This window comes from Poromitra crassiceps (assembly GCF_964638095.1).
Source record: "Poromitra crassiceps genome assembly, chromosome: 11".
Lineage (NCBI taxonomy): Eukaryota > Metazoa > Chordata > Actinopteri > Beryciformes > Melamphaidae > Poromitra > Poromitra crassiceps.
This window is the reverse complement of record NC_139643.1, coordinates 32905079-32924421: the sequence shown is the minus strand read 5'-3', so window position 1 is coordinate 32924421 and position 19343 is coordinate 32905079. Positions and strand designations below refer to the sequence as shown.

The 19343-nt window shown below is 46.0% G+C and overlaps 1 protein-coding gene across 7 annotated transcripts in view; it reads left to right on the top strand.

Moving 5' to 3' along the window:
- Positions 1-5041: 5041 nt before the first annotated feature.
- igf2bp3 (insulin-like growth factor 2 mRNA binding protein 3) overlaps positions 5042-19343 on the top strand; it is a gene marked incomplete at both ends in the record, with an annotated part of 30311 nt that continues 16009 nt past the window's right edge. For all 7 annotated transcript variants that reach the window (XM_083645688.1, XM_083645687.1, XM_083645686.1 and 4 more), the window contains 6 exons: positions 5042-5216; positions 6227-6287; positions 12702-12750; positions 16857-16908; positions 17248-17311; positions 18991-19269. In XM_083645688.1, the coding sequence (XP_083501814.1) occupies positions 5042-5216; positions 6227-6287; positions 12702-12750; positions 16857-16908; positions 17248-17311; positions 18991-19269 (680 nt within the window). The remainder of the gene's footprint in view (positions 5217-6226; positions 6288-12701; positions 12751-16856; positions 16909-17247; positions 17312-18990; positions 19270-19343) is intronic.

The following is a 19343-nucleotide window of genomic DNA, read 5'->3' as shown; positions in this document are numbered from 1 at the left end:
AGAGATTTGCTCAGCAGTGTAACTAATCAATCAAGGTGCTGCAACAAGCAAACCACAGCAGGAGAGCAGGAAAGTTTTCCAGTAAGTCAGAGGCAAAGCTACATGCTGAAACATGGCCCTTTTTACACTACAACTGCAATGTGTGACAAATTCTGCAAAAATTCATGTGACTCCAGTGTGAAATAAATAGCTAGTTTTATCAGGCCTCTCTGCACTGCAGATTTACATGTGGTGTTGATCTGACCAACTGCTCAGAACATTAAAATGGACAGCGTCATCTTTATCCCACGAAAAAACATCAGCAGATGTTGATAGCCCAACAAAAAATTATATTTTTACTGCAAATAAAAACCAAATGTGAATTTCAGACAATATAATTCTACACACTATAGATCAAATGCAGAGTGTATAACTAAATCAATCTCAGCCTATAGTCTGGCAATTAAACAAATATTTAATTGGTGATGGATGTTGCCACTTGTGACACAAAACAAGTATGACGGTATGCATGTTAACTATTAATAGCATTTTTTTAAACTATTTTCAACAAAACAAGAGACAATTCCATTCCTTAAAAAATACATTCACATTTAAATAATCTATAGTTTCCAGTGGTCTGGATTGAGTCAACTTTTTCTGACTAATGACAGCATTTCATTTTTGGTTGAACAGAGTGAGCAACGAGACACCAAGAAAAAGGTATAAATTCTTTAATAGCATCATTATTTTTAAATAAAATACATGTAGTAGGCCTAGTTGCAATAGTTGCATAGTTTTAATAATTTGCCAGTGACCATTACCTCACTATTTAGCCCACTATTAAACAGAAATGTTCCTTGGCATGTGTTTTCAAGGGGCACAACACCGCCATTTTCTAATGAGATGAGGGGTGCCATCCCATAGGGGAATCTGTGGAGAAAGGACTTATCCAGTTCCCCTTTTTTCTTTTTCTTTTTTGAAAGACTTGTATGCAGCCTGTATGAAAGCACTGGATGTAAATAGAAAACACATGTCTGGATAAAACGTGTTATTACATCGATATAGACCGTGTTTCCGCCAAAGTTCTATGTTACTGTGAGCCTCAACATTCCCTTCAACATGGCGTTCGTTCACCACAATGTTCCATATACATTCTGTCCAAAGCGCTCAGTCGGTGGATTGAATGGTTAAAACTCAAGTAAAAAACACAATGAGAATGGCTATTCGCCTAGCAAGACATAAATAAATAAATAAAGCAATCTCACCGGAACACAGAATCCCTTGATTCCATGTAGCCTAAGGGGGGAAACGACCCTTGCGTTTGGCGACGTAGACCAAGTTATCTACATCTTGGAGTGAGGCCAATAGCACAAAGTTGGGCTATAGGCTGCGTTTGTACTGCTTTAGCTCTCTTTCTCTCCCTACAAATGCACTTAGGCTAAACCAGATCGATTTTCCCAGGCTTTCTCTCTCTCCCCTATTCATAAACCGCAGAAATCATCCCACATAGGATGCAACCTAGTCTGAAACTTTATGTCAGTTTGCCCTATGGAATGTGTCCATAGCGAGGAGAGCAGGGGCTGGGGGCGGGGAGACTTTCTGTACATTCCTCAGCGATACATTCACTCCTCCTGCAGAGCAGAGCCTGCAGCCACACACAGGCAGGCACGCACGCACGTACACACACACACACACACACACACACACACACACACACACACACACACACACACACACACACACACACACACACACACACACACACACGCGCGCGCGCGCGCGCGCGCACACACACACGCGCACACACACACACAGGCTGCAGCCATGCATGCATTATTTTAGGCTACTTCATTTAAACGCACAAAAGCTCTTGTGCCCTGTGTTTCTGTGTGCACTCTGTCTATAAAAGTATCACAGGAGGCAGCTTTGAGACACATTAAGTTTGCATTTCGTTATTTCCCTTGCAGCGGAAATCAATGAGGTCGAAAAAACTAAGTTCTAAAAAATTGTATATGCCCAACTAGGCCAATGGAAAATGCTAATTTTCAATAAATCCCTCGTTGTGCATGTCCAAAACTAAAGAAAGCTATGGATCTGCATGGGCAGAATCTGAAGAAATGTTTCTGGAGTTATAACTTTAAATGAATTACAAAATGTTTAGGAAGCAGACAGTGTGTTAAATGTGAGTTTTAAATACTACATTTAATTGTTTGTGTATTTATTTATTCGTCTCAGTTACCTTCAGGTGTAAAGACAATCTAAACTTCATGTATTAGTTATATAAAGTGCCACGGATGACGTCACGGGTCATATTTCGTTGCATCTCCATGGCTCGTGATAAAGCCTAAAAGGGGAAACATGGGAGAAATGCATCATTGGCGCGCTCATTCATATAGAATAGCAGAGCAGGATAGCCAATGAATGAGCGCGTTGAGGCCGAGCCAGGCAGTAGTACGGAGCTGGTCTGGAGCCCTCTGATTGGTCAGCCCTCCCGACCAATCAGATAACTCGCTGTGTTTGTTCAGCAGCAGCAGAACCCCGCCTTCTCTCTCTCTCCTCTCTCTCTCACACACACACACACACACACACACACACACACACACACACACACACACACACACACACACACACACACACACACACACACACACACACACACACACACACACACACACAGTCTGAGCCACTGGCTAAAGGGCCCACAAAACCAACACTGCCTTTGTAGCCTGCTTTAAATGAGCCTGCACACCTAGGTCTATTCATTAGGAAACAGCTCTAGTGACACAGTAGCCTATCATTTTTGCACTTGCAAATTGCAGGGGTGTAGTGCAGGCTAAACCCACCTAAACTCACCTTGCCTACCCCTTTCCTTGAGAAATGAAATCTACACAACTTTTCAAACTTGCATCAATGTTTAGAATATTAGATTCAGGGTAGCATATCTGACACAGCAAATGCTATCAGACATAATAGGCTAATTAAGTTACATATAATTTACAATGATTTTAATTATAGTACTATATCTTGCTATATTGTTTAGATCTCTCTGAGTTAATAGTTTACCTATATCTTATTATAATTTGCCACTCATCATCACTGATTATGTTGCCACTATGCGCACACAGAAGTCACTGACTACAACATAGAGCTCATATTTATAATAATGAACTTATTGTTGCATGTGCATGTCTATGCACAACAATGTATGTGTTATACTTCAACTATATATAGGCAAAAAAATCAAATCTTAATAGTCTGGAGTTGAATTTGAACTGCACATAGGCTACATGTTACCTAATCTTCTATAGGCTATTTCAAATATCCAAATTAATAGTTTAACAGTCGTCCTCAAAGTAGAACCTGGAACCGCATGGGGCCTTTGGAGGTCCAAATGGGTTTCCAACAAAATACAAAAAAATATATACTTTAATTCCATTGTGAGGTCTATTAAATTCATCAGACGTCAGCAGTATGAGGAAATGTAGCCTCTGCCCGTCTAGAAAGCTGTTCCCAGACTGGCTCTCTAAGGTCAGCGTGACCCCCATATGTAATTTATTAATTTGGGGGTCCTTGGTGCTGAAAAACTGGGTTGACAATCCGCCATTATTCAACAGGCATGGGTTTGATTACCCGTAATATGCATTTCCCGTAGGCTGAGCTACGAGTAACTGTGATTTACGACTTATCTTATTGGCCGTTGTATAATATTTTAGACATGTAGGCTATTCCACATGTGATTCATTTGGGCTGTATGTCTACATATATGACGCTAGGGGTACTTTTCTGGAGGAGACTCCTCCCTCTTTCAGAGCATGCACAGACCCATGCCTTCCGGAGGTATAGGGGAAAGGATTCGCCATATGCATTCATTCGGCTCGGCCGAGCCTTTTCCACTTTTTCCAAATGGCCTGAAAGTTGAGGGGAAAATAAGTGGCGTGGCAGCAGTCATCTCACCCAAAGACGCCCCCTTGATGCCATTCAGTGGGACCACGGGCAAGTCGGGCGTGCTGTTGGACTTTGAATTGTGGATCATAGGCAGAGGCTGGCTCCAATCTTGTTGGAGAAGATGGATGCCGTCATTTGGATAGTAGTACGTGTCATTCCCATATTGACTGAGGGCCCAAGAAGCGACACAGGGCCCCTCCCTATTCTAGATTCCCCAAATTGAATGTGTCCATATGTATGCAATTTAACAATATAGTGCAATATCATTTATGAATGGCCCCACCCCCTTTCCTCCTACTGTGTCATCCGTACAGCGCAGCGCACTTTACCAGCACAGCCGTGCGCACAAGCCCCCGCAATATCAGCGTCGCCCTGCTATATGGGCGTGCGCGAGCGCACTGCCGTTTTACTATTCCTCAGCCGACCAATGAGAATCGAGGGTTTGCAGAGAAAGGCACACGAATGTGATTCTAGTAAAAGATACACTGGGTTCTCACGGAATCCCTTTACGCGCACAGCTCGCCAGGTTTTTTCCCAACACCAATCCACTCTTCCCCTCCTTTTTTCTCCACTCCCCTCTGCTGTCCCCACCCCAGATTCCCGTGCAATTTTCCCCAATCCCAAAACACTTAATTGAGCAATTGGGATTCCTCACGTGTGGGGTTGATTTGTAGTTTGAACACGTGGCTCATTCAAAAAAGCCGGAATAGCCGAGGATTTTTTTTTTCTCTCCCCCTTCTTCTTCTTCTTGTAGGTTCCACTCAGAGGCGGGCGCCAGCCTTACCGTGTGTGACATTCTCTGTCTCTTTGCCAAGGGGTTTGGAGGAAGACACAAAGTAGTTTCTCCTCCTTTTCACCCAGCCCGCCATCGTTTGGAGACACGAGATTAATAATTGAGAATTTATTTTTTGCGCGATAGAGATAGAGGGGCAAGGGAGCGCAAACGCACTGTGAGGTTGCCAGTTTAAATCTATCTGTGGCTTGAACGACCGGGAAGCACGCCACGGCCACTCCGTAGTAGTAAAGGCGATTTTAGGCTACTCTAAACACTGCGCATCCGAGAGAGCGAATAACTATCTCTCCGCCGGCGTAAAGATTGTCCTTTTCGGCGCAGAACATGAATAAGCTATACATTGGCAACGTGAGCGAAGAGGCGAGCGCGGAGGACTTGGAAACTATCTTTGAGCAGTGGAAGATTCCGCACACTGGTCCATTTCTTGTCAAAACTGGCTATGCGTTCGTGGATTGCCCGGACGAGAAGGTTGCAATGAAGGCCATTGATGTTCTTTCAGGTGAGAATTTATTTCGGGGTGAATAAAGTGTTGTCTGAACGACGCCCGAACTGCTGCAATTATGTGGAGATCGCTTTACTCCAGGGCCCCTGAGAGAAATGCATGTAGTCTTGTAGGGTGGGGGGTGTATCCACCATACAAGCCATTCTCTTTCTCTCCCACAACCTTTAGCTACTTGGCCTTTTGACACCGTGGACGCAGATACACGGGTGCCCAGGTTTCCACTGAAACCATGCGCTCGCATTTAGCTTGATAAAATGGTCGAGTAAACACAAGCATGGGGAATGGGAATACCAAGGCTTCCCTATTGTAGGTTTACGCCGTTCAGACACTGAGCAGCGGGGCGCATATGGGGCTGCGGGCTGTGTGGACGCCGTGAAGTGAACCTTATTGTGGGCTCTACATCAGCCCACTTTGACACGATTATGAGTGGAAGCTGTTACTGTGTTGCTGCTTCCATCAGCGCCCCTTTGAAGTTGCTCTCTCGCCCATGTTTCAAAGTGTAGGCCCCTCTTCAGTGGCCCTAACTTGTTACATTGTAGCACACAGTGGAGCCAGTCCGCCCATGCTGACACACCAGGTGGTTTAATTGTGTTGGCCAAATGTAGGCCAACGAAATGAGCCACACGACCGTTTTGCCTTTGTATATTATTTATTTTGTGTCATGGCGTGTTGTTAAGCGTGAAGTGACGCCTGTCAATATAGGCCACCACGCAACAATTAGGTTAAACTCGTATAATTTTACAAATTCGGTTCATGTCTAGCCAATTTGCTGTGTCCTTGTGCTACACTACTATCCCCGCACATTTTCATTAATTTGTCCCGATAATATCGCATTAACCGGCGAATATCCACCCCTCTGATATCTGCCCATATCTTGTGTTTATATATTTTACTGCACTTCGTAAACATTAGGACTATTAGGCATGTTCTGAAAGCACAGAGCAGGCCTGCTGTGAGACGAAACTATTAGTGAAATTACAAAAAAATGTTGTTATTTGCTCTCCTAGGTAAAGTTGAACTTCATGGAAAAGTTCTCGAAGTGGAGCACTCGGTCCCTAAACGTCAAAGGTACGTGCAGTTTTATTAAATAGTGCTTGGATCAACTCGTGGGGGCCCCAGTTTTTTCTCTCTCCTCCTCCTCCTCCTCCTCCAGCCATTTTCTATAACTCATTTTCTTTTTTTGAAGTGAGATTTGCTGGACTTGTGTGTGCAGTTTACGTCGTCGGCGGAGGCTGCTACAATTAATGCGTCTATGTAGGCTATTTTTATTTGGGCCAAATGAGACGCCATGTTTTTTCTCTCAATGCGTTGGGGTCAAATGAAAGGGGCGTATGGTGGTAGCCAACGCTCCCTCCCCTCCCCTCGCCATGCTGCTCCTAAAACCATTGTGAATATGCTTTTAACCGGCATGGGCCTGTATTTCTTCACTGCCCTATCCACTGCTAATTTTGACTGAAGCCCAGTGCGTGGTACGACGTGAGCTCCGACTTGTTAAGGCTAGAGTGGATGCAGGTTGGGTTTGAGGCGTACAGGCCTGCGTGGCGGAGAGAGTCGTCCATTTGAGAAGGATCTACCCGTCATTCTCCCTGTCTGCCTGCCCTGCGCTTCCGCCCTCCTATCCACACATTGTGCTGTTGCATGAGATGGACTCCCAAACGCGACTGGAATGGGAGCTTGGGGCCCTATAGTCACGGAAAACCTCAGTTTGAGACTATAGACCCCTTTAGCCACTAGCCACTGATCTGTCATGTGTTTCAGTGATGAATGCTTCCCATAAGTGTGACAGGATTATTATTTCCTAGGGCCCATCTAATCTGTGCTGGAGATGTAAAAGATTGGGTGTTATATTGGCTTTGGGTGTGTGTAATGTTACATTTTGTTAGTAGTGGCACATTTAGGTCCTAATTAATCCTTTCTTGGATTAAATTAAATTGGCTCTTGCTTGGTAATTGCTCTAATGATTTCTGAGAGGCTTTATTACTCGTAATATACATTGTGTATCTCAGTGTGAATTTTAATTGGATGATCTGGTGTTGAAAACAGAGGTTGAACACCCAGCCTATGAAAATATGCTGAAATTGATAAAATGATGGATTCATTTATTTTAGCATGTGATGCTGGTCCTTAATGGCAAATTTATTTGATTTGACAACTTGACGTGAAATGTATTTTTCCACCATACAAGGTTTCCTGGTGGCTGGTGGCCTAAAGTGTAACAGGCTAGGTTTTGTTTGGATAAAAACCAAATGAGCTAAAATGTCAGTTTTGGGTCAAATTTCCGACCTTCCTGCACAAATTATTGACCATGAAAAACGTTTCACGTAGCTATGTATTGGTAGGCTCTAGTCTGTTTTGCTGGCCATGGCAGCAATAGAGTCCAGTTTCAGCCATATGTAAAAGGAAAAATGTGCCCTCCTTTTACAACAGGAATGATATCCGTATAGTCAATGGGAACAGTATTCTGAGTATAGGCTAGATAGACACACACACACATACACTGGGGCCCCTTTTTGCATTCTAGCCTGCTGAGTATCAGCTGGGGGCTTGGCCAATCACCGTGGCTTAACCTTTGAACCCATCAGGAAGGGGAAGTGCTGTAGCAGGCAGGCAGATCTTTGTGGGGAGCAGGGTGGGATTGGCCGCAGCTTGGGGTACATGCAAAGACCAGGGTGCATGGGTTTTGGATCCTGAGGAACGTGTTTGATGTGGGGGGAAATGCATATTTAATCAAAGTTTCATGATGTACATTTCTCTGAACTTAGTCATGGCTGTGGCCAAAAAAGCCCACGCTGTCTCCTGCTTGGCTGCACTACATTATCATTCCTACTGCAGGGTTGGCTAGCGACTTGTATGAAAATTTATGCAGCAACAACAACATACAAAACGTAATTCATCCAAAAAAAAAATCTTGTCCACAGCTGTATTGTATTCTTTTCTATGGCATGGCTGTTAAACTTTTCAGACATTTTAGTCTCAGATATTTCACTCTATTGAACTTAAAAAAAAAATTGCTGTGAAATTTGGTATGTGAAAATAGATTTTTTTTAAACGTGTCATTTAAAGATGATGCCAACTCTCCACTGTCTTGACAATGTGCCTCTAAAAAAATAAAAATAATCTCAAAGCGTGGCAGTTATACAATAAGAGCATCCAGCACTGATCAGAATCTTACAGGTGTATGTTTGTATTTTCATTAAGATGGCCATTATTTTTCCACTATAGCTTTAAAAAGTGTGGTGGATTACATGTCGCTGGATCACACAACTGTCCCACATAAAATTGGAGCTATACATGTAATTTGGCCCAGCAATTATTAGTTAACTAAATGGTTTGTTTACTCACCCACTCACTCATACATATTATTTTTTTTACCTTAATTATAAGCCAAACCGTTAAGTTGTAGCAGTGTTTTTATTTATTGTATACTCTCTTGGGGCTGTTTCTCTTGTTGAGGAAATTTCAAAAATTCTAGCTACAATGCTGTTCACCACAAGTACAAGAAGAAAGAAAATGGCATGTTTTTAGGAGAGGTGGCCCCACATGTGACTGTACGTGTGTGTGTGTGTGTGCGTGGGAGAGAGCGAGAACGAATGAGACACAGATGTCATAGAGGGCATGTGTTCATAGGTGTACATTTAACAAAGCAGACTTAAAATAAATAAAGAAGTAAATACAAATGGCCCTTAACAATTGAGTTCCCAGTAAGTGGTGTAAAGTTTCAACCCTTTTGCTAATGCACTACCCCCTTTTTTCCCCAAGAGTGTTTTTTTTTAATACCAAGCAGTAAAAAGTAAGCTCTATAAATTCAAGACGACAACAGTGTAGATTGTAGCAGGGCTATTGTGCCTGGAGAAATGGCTCCTGGCTCTTATTAGAAGAATTCTGGGTCACGGGGTCACCGTGGGGCCCCACCTGCGAAACAGGGAGCGAGACTTGTGGGGTGCAAATAATTGTGAATGTGGCCCCTTGTTTCAACCGATCTGCAGGCAAGGGTTCCTCAACTCGACCTCCTCCGAAGCTCATATCAAAGTGACGTTGTAGCCTCGCTTTTGTCTCTTTAATTATTTTTTCCTAAATGGGGGGGGGGCAAAAGTAATCTTTGCAGAAGTTAAGTCATTTCTAACATTTCTAACAGTTACTTAAATTATTATAGTAATCACAATTTCTTATATTTCCACAATCATTCTAGCCAAATGGTAGTGTTGAATGTAGCTTATTGGGTGCAAACTGCATGCAAGGCCTGTGAGAGGGCAGCGGAGAGGAAGCCAGGCTGTGTGGAGTTCAGTCATTCAGAACCTCTGCATACTGAGTAGTCAATGGCTGGGGATGGGCGTATAGCAGCACCATCCCTGTTGGTGTCGATGTATAGTGCCACAGTATGGGCTGTGTAGTGCCAGACAGTACGGGTGGATGGCAGAGAAATGGAGACGGAACACGGGTGTGGCGCAGGGCAGGCTCATGGTGCTCCTCTCGGGATTCCGCCTGTGTTTTTTTTCACAGATGCATGTGCACGCTTGCATACGTCGTGTGCATTACACACACGTACTTGTGTGTGTGTGTGTGTGTGTGTGCACAAACTGCACTCCCATAGATCTCAGCTGAGCTGCGGGGGAGGTGGGTGGGGGCGGGGGGTGAATGTGTAGAATGTTGGTTGAATTTTAAAAGTAAATACGGAGCCGGGCCTCCTCCTGGCCATCACATGACGAGTCACTCCTGCCTCCTCCCCTCCCACTTTTAACCCCCGCTCTACATGTTCCTGTCAGTGGACTTGTCCGTGTCCATGGCAACGGGGCCCCACCCCCACAGGGCAGAGAGGGCCCTTGTTACCCTTCCCTGGAACAGGGCTAGTACCCCCCCAACCCGTCCACCCCCCTTCCCAAATCAAAGGCTGGGGCTAGGGGAATGTACACCCCCCCCCTCCATATACCCTGGCTGACTTCCTCCGTGTGTGGAGCTATAGGTTAATCCGACTGGAAGTGGCTGGTGCATTTGCACATTTCGCATGGCGTTCCCACCGCAATGCAGAGCATACAGAATGGTGGGGGGTGGGAAGGGGGCCGGATCAGCCAGGAATGGCACAGTGGGCCGGAAAGGGCTGGAATTCCTCTTGGAAGCTGTTTGGGAATTTTCTTTACGATTTGCCCATTTGGAATTAAGTAGTTTCCTGATGTCTCAAATTTAATATGTTGTACACACTTGAACTTCAGCTAGCTTGATTGTGGTGGTGGTGACTGTTGGCTGAGGAATCTCCCATTGCGGCCTATGTAGCACCCGTGTGCCGTCTCCCAGTGTGTGTGTGTGTGGTGTAGCACCCGTGTGCCGTCTCCCAGTGTGTGTGTGTGGATGTGCTTTACATGTGTGCTGGTGGGCGTGTTGAATTGGCTTCTGCCTAACCTGTGCTGCTAGATGCTCTTCTGTCTCATAGAAGCTATGTTGGCTAAATGTGAGCTGAGCTGGATGGATGCTGCCTGTTTTTATTATTTTCACCAATAGCAGATCACAATAAATGTCTATTGAAACAGGTGTAGAAGTAGATGGGCTGCATTTGGATGTTACATTTGACAGTGTGGCGAAGCTTGAGAACAGAATACAAAATTTATGAGTAAAATAGCTTTTTAACCATATCAATCTTTACCGTTTTTAATATAAATGGTCAACACACCATCTAGCTTGTATTGGTTGACTAGTGTATGCAGGACATGCTCCAGGTGTGTGGGGTGTCCTTGTGCAAAAGCGTTGTGGTCAGTTTGTGCGTCCACATTGTGTGCGTGAGTCACTGTTGGTGCCTGGCCTCTCAGCTGTATGTACATTGCGTTCCTTTAGGTTTGTGTGTGTCAACAGGCGGTGGACCTTGGAATGGCCGGCACTTTTCTCACATTTTTATATAACATCCACGTCCGCGCGAAGCGCTTGTGAAACTGTGTGTGACTCATATTGATCCACAAGTTCCATTGTCTGCATGACCTCCAAACATAGCCGCTACATTCACACACTCTTGTACACTTTTGTCTTCCAATTCCAGTGCCACACAAGCGTATCTAAATTGGGAATCTGCAGCAAAAAGGAACTCGGATGAATTGGGATGTTTGTCATGCGGGCGGACGCGGGCTGCTCGCTCCCCGCGATAGCACGCAGCAGCACCATTGTTGTAATTGGTCGTCTTCCACTTACCTCTGCTGTGTGTGTGTGTGTGTGTGTGTGTATATGTGTGTGTGTGTGTGTGTGTGGCGCTGATATGAACAGGCACTCCATTCTGATTAAGCTTGCCGTCATAACTGTGACGCGGCGAGCGGAGATTCCCCCTTCGCTTTCCATTTGGCACCCCCCCACCACACACACACACACACCTTTTCTTTTTGGTGTGACTCGTGGCTAAGTGTCTGTATTGGCTGCATCGGGGGAGCAGAGGTGTGTCGTGGTGTCCAAACCTCTTGGTATACTGGTAATGCCATGAGCACATGCTCCACCATCCTTTTCTTCCTATGTTCTGCCTTTTTTCCCGATTCCCCCGATTTTCTCCCAATTGTACTTGGCCAATCCCACCCCCCCCCCTTCTCACTGCCCCGGTCGCTGCTCCACCCTCTGCCGATCTGGGGAGAGCCGTAGACTAGCGCCATGCTTCCTCCAACACATGCGCAGTTGCCAGCCGCTTCTTTTCACCTGACAGCGGGAAGCTTCACCGGCAGGACGTAGCACTTGGGCGATCACACTATTCCCACCGGTTCCCTACCGCCCCGAACAGCCGCCCCCCGACCGACCAGAGGAGGCGCTAGTGCGATGACCAGGACACATACCCCCAATCCGCCTTCCCACCCTCAGGCACAGCCAATCGTGCCTGTATGGACGCCCCGACCAAGCCGGAGGTAACACGGGGCTGCGAACCTGTGACCCTCGTGTTGGTAGGCAGGGAATCTACCGCTGCACTAGCCGGATGTTCTGTCCTTGATGCCCCGGTTTGCTCCTCCCTGCTCTACTTTCCCATCGTCTGCTTCTTGCTGCTGGGTGTTTTGGGGGGCGTGGCAGGGAAGCACATTTAGTTTGACTTTTAATTTTGGAGCACAGACCCCACACCCCCTAGCCAGCTCACCCTCTGTGCCTCTGTCCCTTCATCCCATGTCTGACCCGGGGCGTGCGCTGCACCTGCTGGGATGGGAGTGGTATGAAAGCAGCCTGCGTAATCTCTCCAGTCGGATGATGCTGATGTTGTACAGAATGCCTTCATCTTGTCATTCATCTCATTGTACCTCCGGTGCTGCTGACTACCCTGTGACTAACTGTGCAATCTCCTCTTTTTTTTTTTGTCTCTCCTCTTCTCTGTCACTCTCCCCCCATCTCTGGTCTCTCTTCCCATCCACCTTGCTCTCAATTTCTTCCTTTTTCTCCCTCCTCCTCCTCTGTCCACACACGCACACGCACGCACACACACACACACACACACACACACACACACACACCCTCTCTCCTCCCTTCTTCTGTCTCCAGGAGCTGTAAGCTGCAGATCAGGAACATCCCGCCTCACATGCAGTGGGAGGTGAGTGCTAACAAGCGGCTAACTACTTCCAGGGCGGGGCTAACTGCTTCCAGGGCGGGGCTAACTGCCTCCAGGGCGGGGCTATCTGCTTCCAGGGCTGGGCCGCCCCAAACCGGGCTCTCGTTTAGCGGCCTCCGGAGCCGGCGTTCGTCCCCCTGGGGTTTGAGCCCAGCACCCTCTCCGCTCGTCTGGAACGGGGTTGCGGCCTGGGGCCAGCGTCACATTGTGACCACTGGGTCGCGCATTACAACAGAAATTATTACTGATGCCATTTGGCCCGGGTAATGTACATGTGTCATTTTCAGAGGTTGAGCAGAGTCTACCTCACTCCCCTCCCCCCCCCCCCCCCCCCCCCCCCACCCCACCCCACACACACACACACACATTTATACACACAACAACTTGGGTAGCGACAGGAGTTGGGCAAACGCATGGAAGCTTTCAAAAGGATGCAGTCCTTGGTGCAAGGAGGATCTGCACATGCATTGGCTATCCCAGTGGTTCTCAAACTTCCTCACATCAAGGACCCCTAAACGGACACAAATTAGACCACGGTCGCAAAGATCTTGTCCCATGATTCCCCATCTGATCAGATTTGAGCTTTTTAGATGTTTTATTACAGAAAGTGTATGAAACCCATGACCAAAACGGTGATACATTCTGTCATTGTGTTACTTACGGATGGAATGATGGTGCAAATAAATGATTCCCCTTTTAGCTGGGGACCCCCTCTCAAGGACCCCTGGGGGTCCCCAGACCCCACTTTGAGAACCACCGGGCTATCCCAACTCAGGCTTTAAGTCATTACGCCACCCTTGTAGCAGACTCCCACACCTGCTGCCTGCCAGCTGGGATTTTAATGCTTTTCAAAAATGCTCTGCGTTTTTGTGCCTGCGTTGTGTCCTCTGGTCAAAGGATCTCTGATGCGCGCAAATGCAAACTGTGCAGTAAATAATGGCTGTTGAATAATTGTGGTCACGACTTATTTTCGATAGTGATTACAGGAGGTGGTCTATGAGTGAAGGCTGGGCACTATCATGCATTTTCTTGTGAAAAACTCGCATGGAAATTAAATTTAAAATAAAGCAAAGTTGACTCGAGTGGTTGTGAAACATTGATGCAGTGGTGGTGGGTGGCGTAGGGGTTTGATTCGGCCTGGCACAAGTTCGTGCAAAAGTCCACACGTTTGAATGCTACTGTATATGGGGCATTTTCTACAATTTATTTGTGTGTGTGTGTGTGTGTGTGTGTGTGTGTGTGTGCGCGCGTGTGTTTTACACATTCAACCATTTTTTATGTATTTAGTTCTGCATTGCACATTTCCATTGCGTCCTTAACATTCATGTAGCTGTTGTTTGCCCCCAACACACACACACACACACACACACACACAGCTGGAAGATTGTCCTCACATTTAAATCTGGCTTATTGCCGAGATCGCTCCCCCAAAAAAAGAACAAATAAAACACAGAACAAATACAATTGCAGTAGTTTGATATTGTGCTCGTGGAACGAGGGATGACTTATTTATTGGATCCTCCTAGAATGAGCAGGTGACTACAGCAAATGATTCAGACAGCAAGACAAGACAACCACTAAAACTGAGTCGAGGTTCCTCTGAAAGGCCATCATCCACTTTGCTGGCTTTCTCTAAAGGCTAAGCAGGTGAACATGCTGTCTGTCTCATCATATACAAATCAATTGTAATGGTATCAATAGAAATGGTGAGCAGCACTGTGGTCACATTCCTGGAATCCGAGGCCACTGCCCCTATTAGTGAGCCACTGTTTTTTTTTCTTTTCTTTTTTCCCAGAATATTGAGCAACAGCCGAGTGTGTTCACTTCACGCATCGTACGTCTTCTTTCCTTCCTGCATGCGATGTGCACATCTTTTGATTTGGACACTTTTCTACTTGCTATCAGCTACACATTCTGCCGCCATCAATCACACACTGTTGTTGCTTTGAAAAGAAATGTATCTGAAATCTTTACAAATCAGTTATGCATTGAAGCTTGCTTTTTTCCTTCAGATGAAGCATCAACTCACAATTCCAGTGTTGTTTATAGATTTATAATTTGAATATTATGTGCCAGTAACACAATACATGATATTTCTTTTCTTTTTCCCCTCAGTTTTGTTGTGTGTGTGTGTGTGTGTGTGTGTGGTTCAATTTAATTGCCTGCTCCATATAAATACATGGAGCATAACAGAGAATTTCACATGGAACTGTAAAATGCTACAATATGTGCTCTCTTTTTTTTTTTTAGCCTAAATGTTCAGATTGTAAGTGATGTCGGACGTATACATGCTCTTTAGATTGCAGCCTCGTTCACTCCCCTTGATCAAATGGCTACGGACAGGCTCAGTGCTTCGTAATGGTGGGCTCTCGCTTTGCCTACGCATGTGCCTGCCTCCACTGCAGCTCCAGATCCACCCATGTTGCTAGCATGTAGCGTAGCGAGCCGTCTGCTTTCTCAAAAGGTGACATGGAGGGTTTTTCCCCCTCTGATGAGTGGGGGGAGGGGCTGCAAGACTGGAGGAGCGGAGTAGCCCTTGTTCATGTAAAAGGCCTGGCATGCGTCTGGTCAGGTAGAGAAGGCGATGTGTGATGGTGCGTACGGCCCTGCTGCCACAGGACGCGGGTGAGAGTGGGGTGTTTCACGAGCTGTGGTGGGTGGGTGGCCCCCCTCCCCCCCCCCTTAGCCTCCATGTGCCGCCGACTCACAGAATGTGTAGCATGAGCTCGCACCCCTCCCCCAGCCACTGCTTCCTGCTGGAATGCACCCCACCCTTTCCTGAATGGCCTGGATTCCTATTGGCCGGGCCCCTCGGACGGACAGGCGCAGCAGCCAGTCTGGAGCGAGCAGCTCTTGGCTTCAGGGAACTCTCATATCAGCGCCGGAGCAGCCAATGGCGGTGGCTAGAGATGGCAGAGAGGCGGGAGGTTGCGCGGTTGGTGGGTCGGTGGAGTGGGGGGGGGGGGGGGGGGGGGGGGGGGGGACGGTGTCTGGTTGGCTAGAAAGGGGGGTTGAGCTGTTGGGGGTGTGGCCTTGGGTTTGACTGAGCATGGTTGGAGGTCTTGGGCATGTAGGCTTAGCTTAGAACCCTCGCTCCCCCTCTCGCCCACATTTGATCACATCTATATGATTATGAATTCAAATCGCGTGGTTGGCTGAGGTGATTTGGCCGTGCCGTCAATTTGATTTCTGTAAAAAAAAAAGGGCTTGCTGCTTTGAGTCAAACAGGCGAGGAAATGTGTAGTGAATTAATTTTAATTGTTTTAGCAGCAAATCCTTTTAAGTCAATCTAAGTGCAAAGCAAATGACTTTCTGCCATCAAGGTTTTGTTGAATTGGTTTACCTATGCTGTTGTATTGCTGCTGGATGACTGACTTTAGGTTTTCACAATGTTCAATGAACACCTGTGCACTTTTGAAATGAGATATTTGTTTAATGGTTTATAATGAATAGGGTTATGAAATTCACTCAGCATCACATCAACTTAAGGAAAGGGTAAGAAAGAAGACACATTTTGAGGCACGTGGTGGCCTGCAGAAACCCTTTACATGGTGAAAATTTGACATTTTCATTTTTTTACATTTCCATAAATGAGAAACTCTTTCCCTATAGCCTATATACCTTTTTGAATGACTGAGATAGCTCTCAGATCTGTCTAAAAGTAAAATGTGAGAAAATGGCTTTAAACATTCACAACATCATATTGTCTACAGTGGCATTCCACCAAAAACCATACAAAATGAATACTTTTTTGTTTTCTGAAAAGGATTCACCATGATGTACTACGGAGATGAAAGTAACCAAATCACTCAAAATCTCAAGATTCCTGCAAAACTCATTTCCGACCTTCATTGGCTCATTATCAACAATGGGTAGCAGCGACATGTGAAGGGTTGTCCCAGGCCGCCACACATTCAGCACAGTACTGCAGCAAACGTACCCACGTACTCCATGTTGAACTCTGGGCTTCAGAGTGAACGGGCAGTGTCCCCTCAGTGAGCTGGGCCGGGTTTTCTGCTCACTGACTGGACCTGTGCAGGACCTGCTGGGTCTCTGAGTGATCGGGTCTCTCTCTCTCCCCCCCTCAGGTTTTGGACGGTATGCTAGCTCAGTATGGTGGCGTGGAGAACTGTGAACAAGGTAAATACCGACACACTTCTTGTCTCCACTTTGTTTCATCTGTCTGCTTTGGATGGAACTCAACCGCGCCTTCCCCAAACGCAACACATCGCCTTGGAATTTGTAATTTCTGCCATTTTTTTCTTTCTTGTATCAAGCAGATCGGCCCTGTTTTGAGTCCTATAGTTTCAGTTTTTCCTATTTCAAACAAAAAACGACATCATTGAAGAACCTGAAAGAGTGGTTTTCTATTGACCGTCACACTATATAAAACTAGCTCAGTGTGGTAAATTGGTGTCTCACTGTCATTGTTTGGGTTTGTGTATTGACTGACTCTACTCTCTCTGTTTTCTCACACAGTGAACACCGACACAGAGACTGCAGTAGTCAACGTTCGATACGCAGCCAAGGACCAGGCCAGGCTGTGAGTCTCACACACTCAGACACACACACACACACACACACACTCTCTCACACACACACACACACACACACACACACACACACACACACACACACACAATCACACTCTCTCCCTCTGCACAACCACTAACATCCAACTATCAGTCTTGATGCGTTTGACATGGATCTGCTGACGTTTTCCACTTTTCCCATTCTGTATTGGAAATTACATCCACGTCCTATGTCTAGTTTCCCTTGTAGTGCACCTGATTTCCTCTTTTCCAACAAGCCATCCTTAATTTGGCATGCAATGATTGTTGGTTGGGGGTGCCGGATTGGCCATATGTTGCCCCCTGGTGTACAGGAATCACACTGCAGCGCTGCTCTCTGCAGGAGTGGGCGCAGGAGGCTTGAGGCCTAATTGGTAGCTTCCTTTATCCTGGAGGGTGAGGAGGCAGACCTGTATTAAGCGTCAATGCCATCTTGAGATGTGTGAATTTCCTCCAGCCAGGTGAGCAGTGGTGTTTGGCCACTGCCCCTCACTTAACTCGTAGTTGGGAACTCTTGGGGCCTCATGGTCACTTGAGACTTGAATCGTATCAGTTAGGCCTGAAGTCTCTACATTTGTTTTCCTTAATCTCCCAGCTCCTTGGATTCTCCAGTTGACTAGAGCAGTTGTTCTCAAACTGGAGTCCAGAGACCCCCAGGGGTCCTTGAGGGGCTTCCAGTGGGTCCCCAGTAGGGCTGCAACTAATGATTATTTTCATAATCGATTAATCTGTCGATTATTTTCTCAATTTTCTCAATTAAGCGATTAGTTGTTTTGTCTATAAAATGTCAGAAAATGGTAGCAAATTATGAAATTTCCCAAAGCCCAAGATGACGCTCTCAAATGTCTTGTTTTGTCCACAACTCAAAGATAATATCAGTTTACTGTCATACAGGAGTATTACAAATATAAATGTAAATATGTGAATAAAATATTCACATTTAAGAAGCTGCAATCAGAGAATTTAGACCTTTTTCTCTTAAAATTGTACTCAAAACGATGAATCGATTATCAAAATAGTTGTTGAATAATTTTCTGTTGATCGACTAATCGATTAATCGTTGCAGCTCTAGTCCCCAGCAAAAAGGGATATCATTTAATTTCACTATAATACCATCCATAACTAACAATGACAGAATGTATGACTATAATCTGGTGCTATAATCTGGTGCAAAGCATCTTTTCTCTTTGAGATCAATGTTATTTTTTGCACATGGTCCCTGACAAATAAACTTAATAAACTAAACTAAACTATTTTGGTCATGGATTTCATACACTTACTGTAATAAAATGTCTAAAAGCTCAAATCTTATCAGATGGGGGACCCTGGGACAAAATCGTATCAAGCGAGGGTCCGTGGTCTACTTTGTGGCAGTGTAGGGGTCCTTCACATGAACAAGTTTTGAGAACCACTGCACTAGAGAGACAAGGAGATGGAAGGGCAAGTAATCAAACTAAAACCTTTTTTGTTCATCACCTGAATTGAATGTTGTGCATTGGGCCTACACTGATGGCACTGATTTGTATTTACAAAAGTGAAGCCAGACAGCTTTTCACCCCACAACTTGCTCCTAAAAGCCTTCCTGTGTTGAACTGAACCCAGTGGCTGCCAAAGAGATTGACCCCGTGTTTGACCTCTCCACGCTCCCCAGGGCGATGGAGAAGCTGAACGGCTTCATGATGGAGAACTACGCCCTGAAGGTGTCCTACATCCCAGATGAGTCGGCCGCACCAGAGGCCTGTCCGATGGGGGGTAGGAGAGGCTTCCCTCCCCGCGGCCCCCCTCGCTCCGGTTCTCCGGGTCTTGGCGCCCGACCCAAAATGCAGTCGGACGTCCCGCTGCGCATGCTGGTCCCCACACAGTTCGTAGGGGCAATTATCGGCAAGGAGGGCGCCACGATCCGCAACATCACCAAACAGACCCACTCAAAGTACGTACGTTCAGACACGTCAAGCTATTTTGAGCTTTGTCGCAGTGATTAGAAATGTTAAAGGGTCAGTTTCC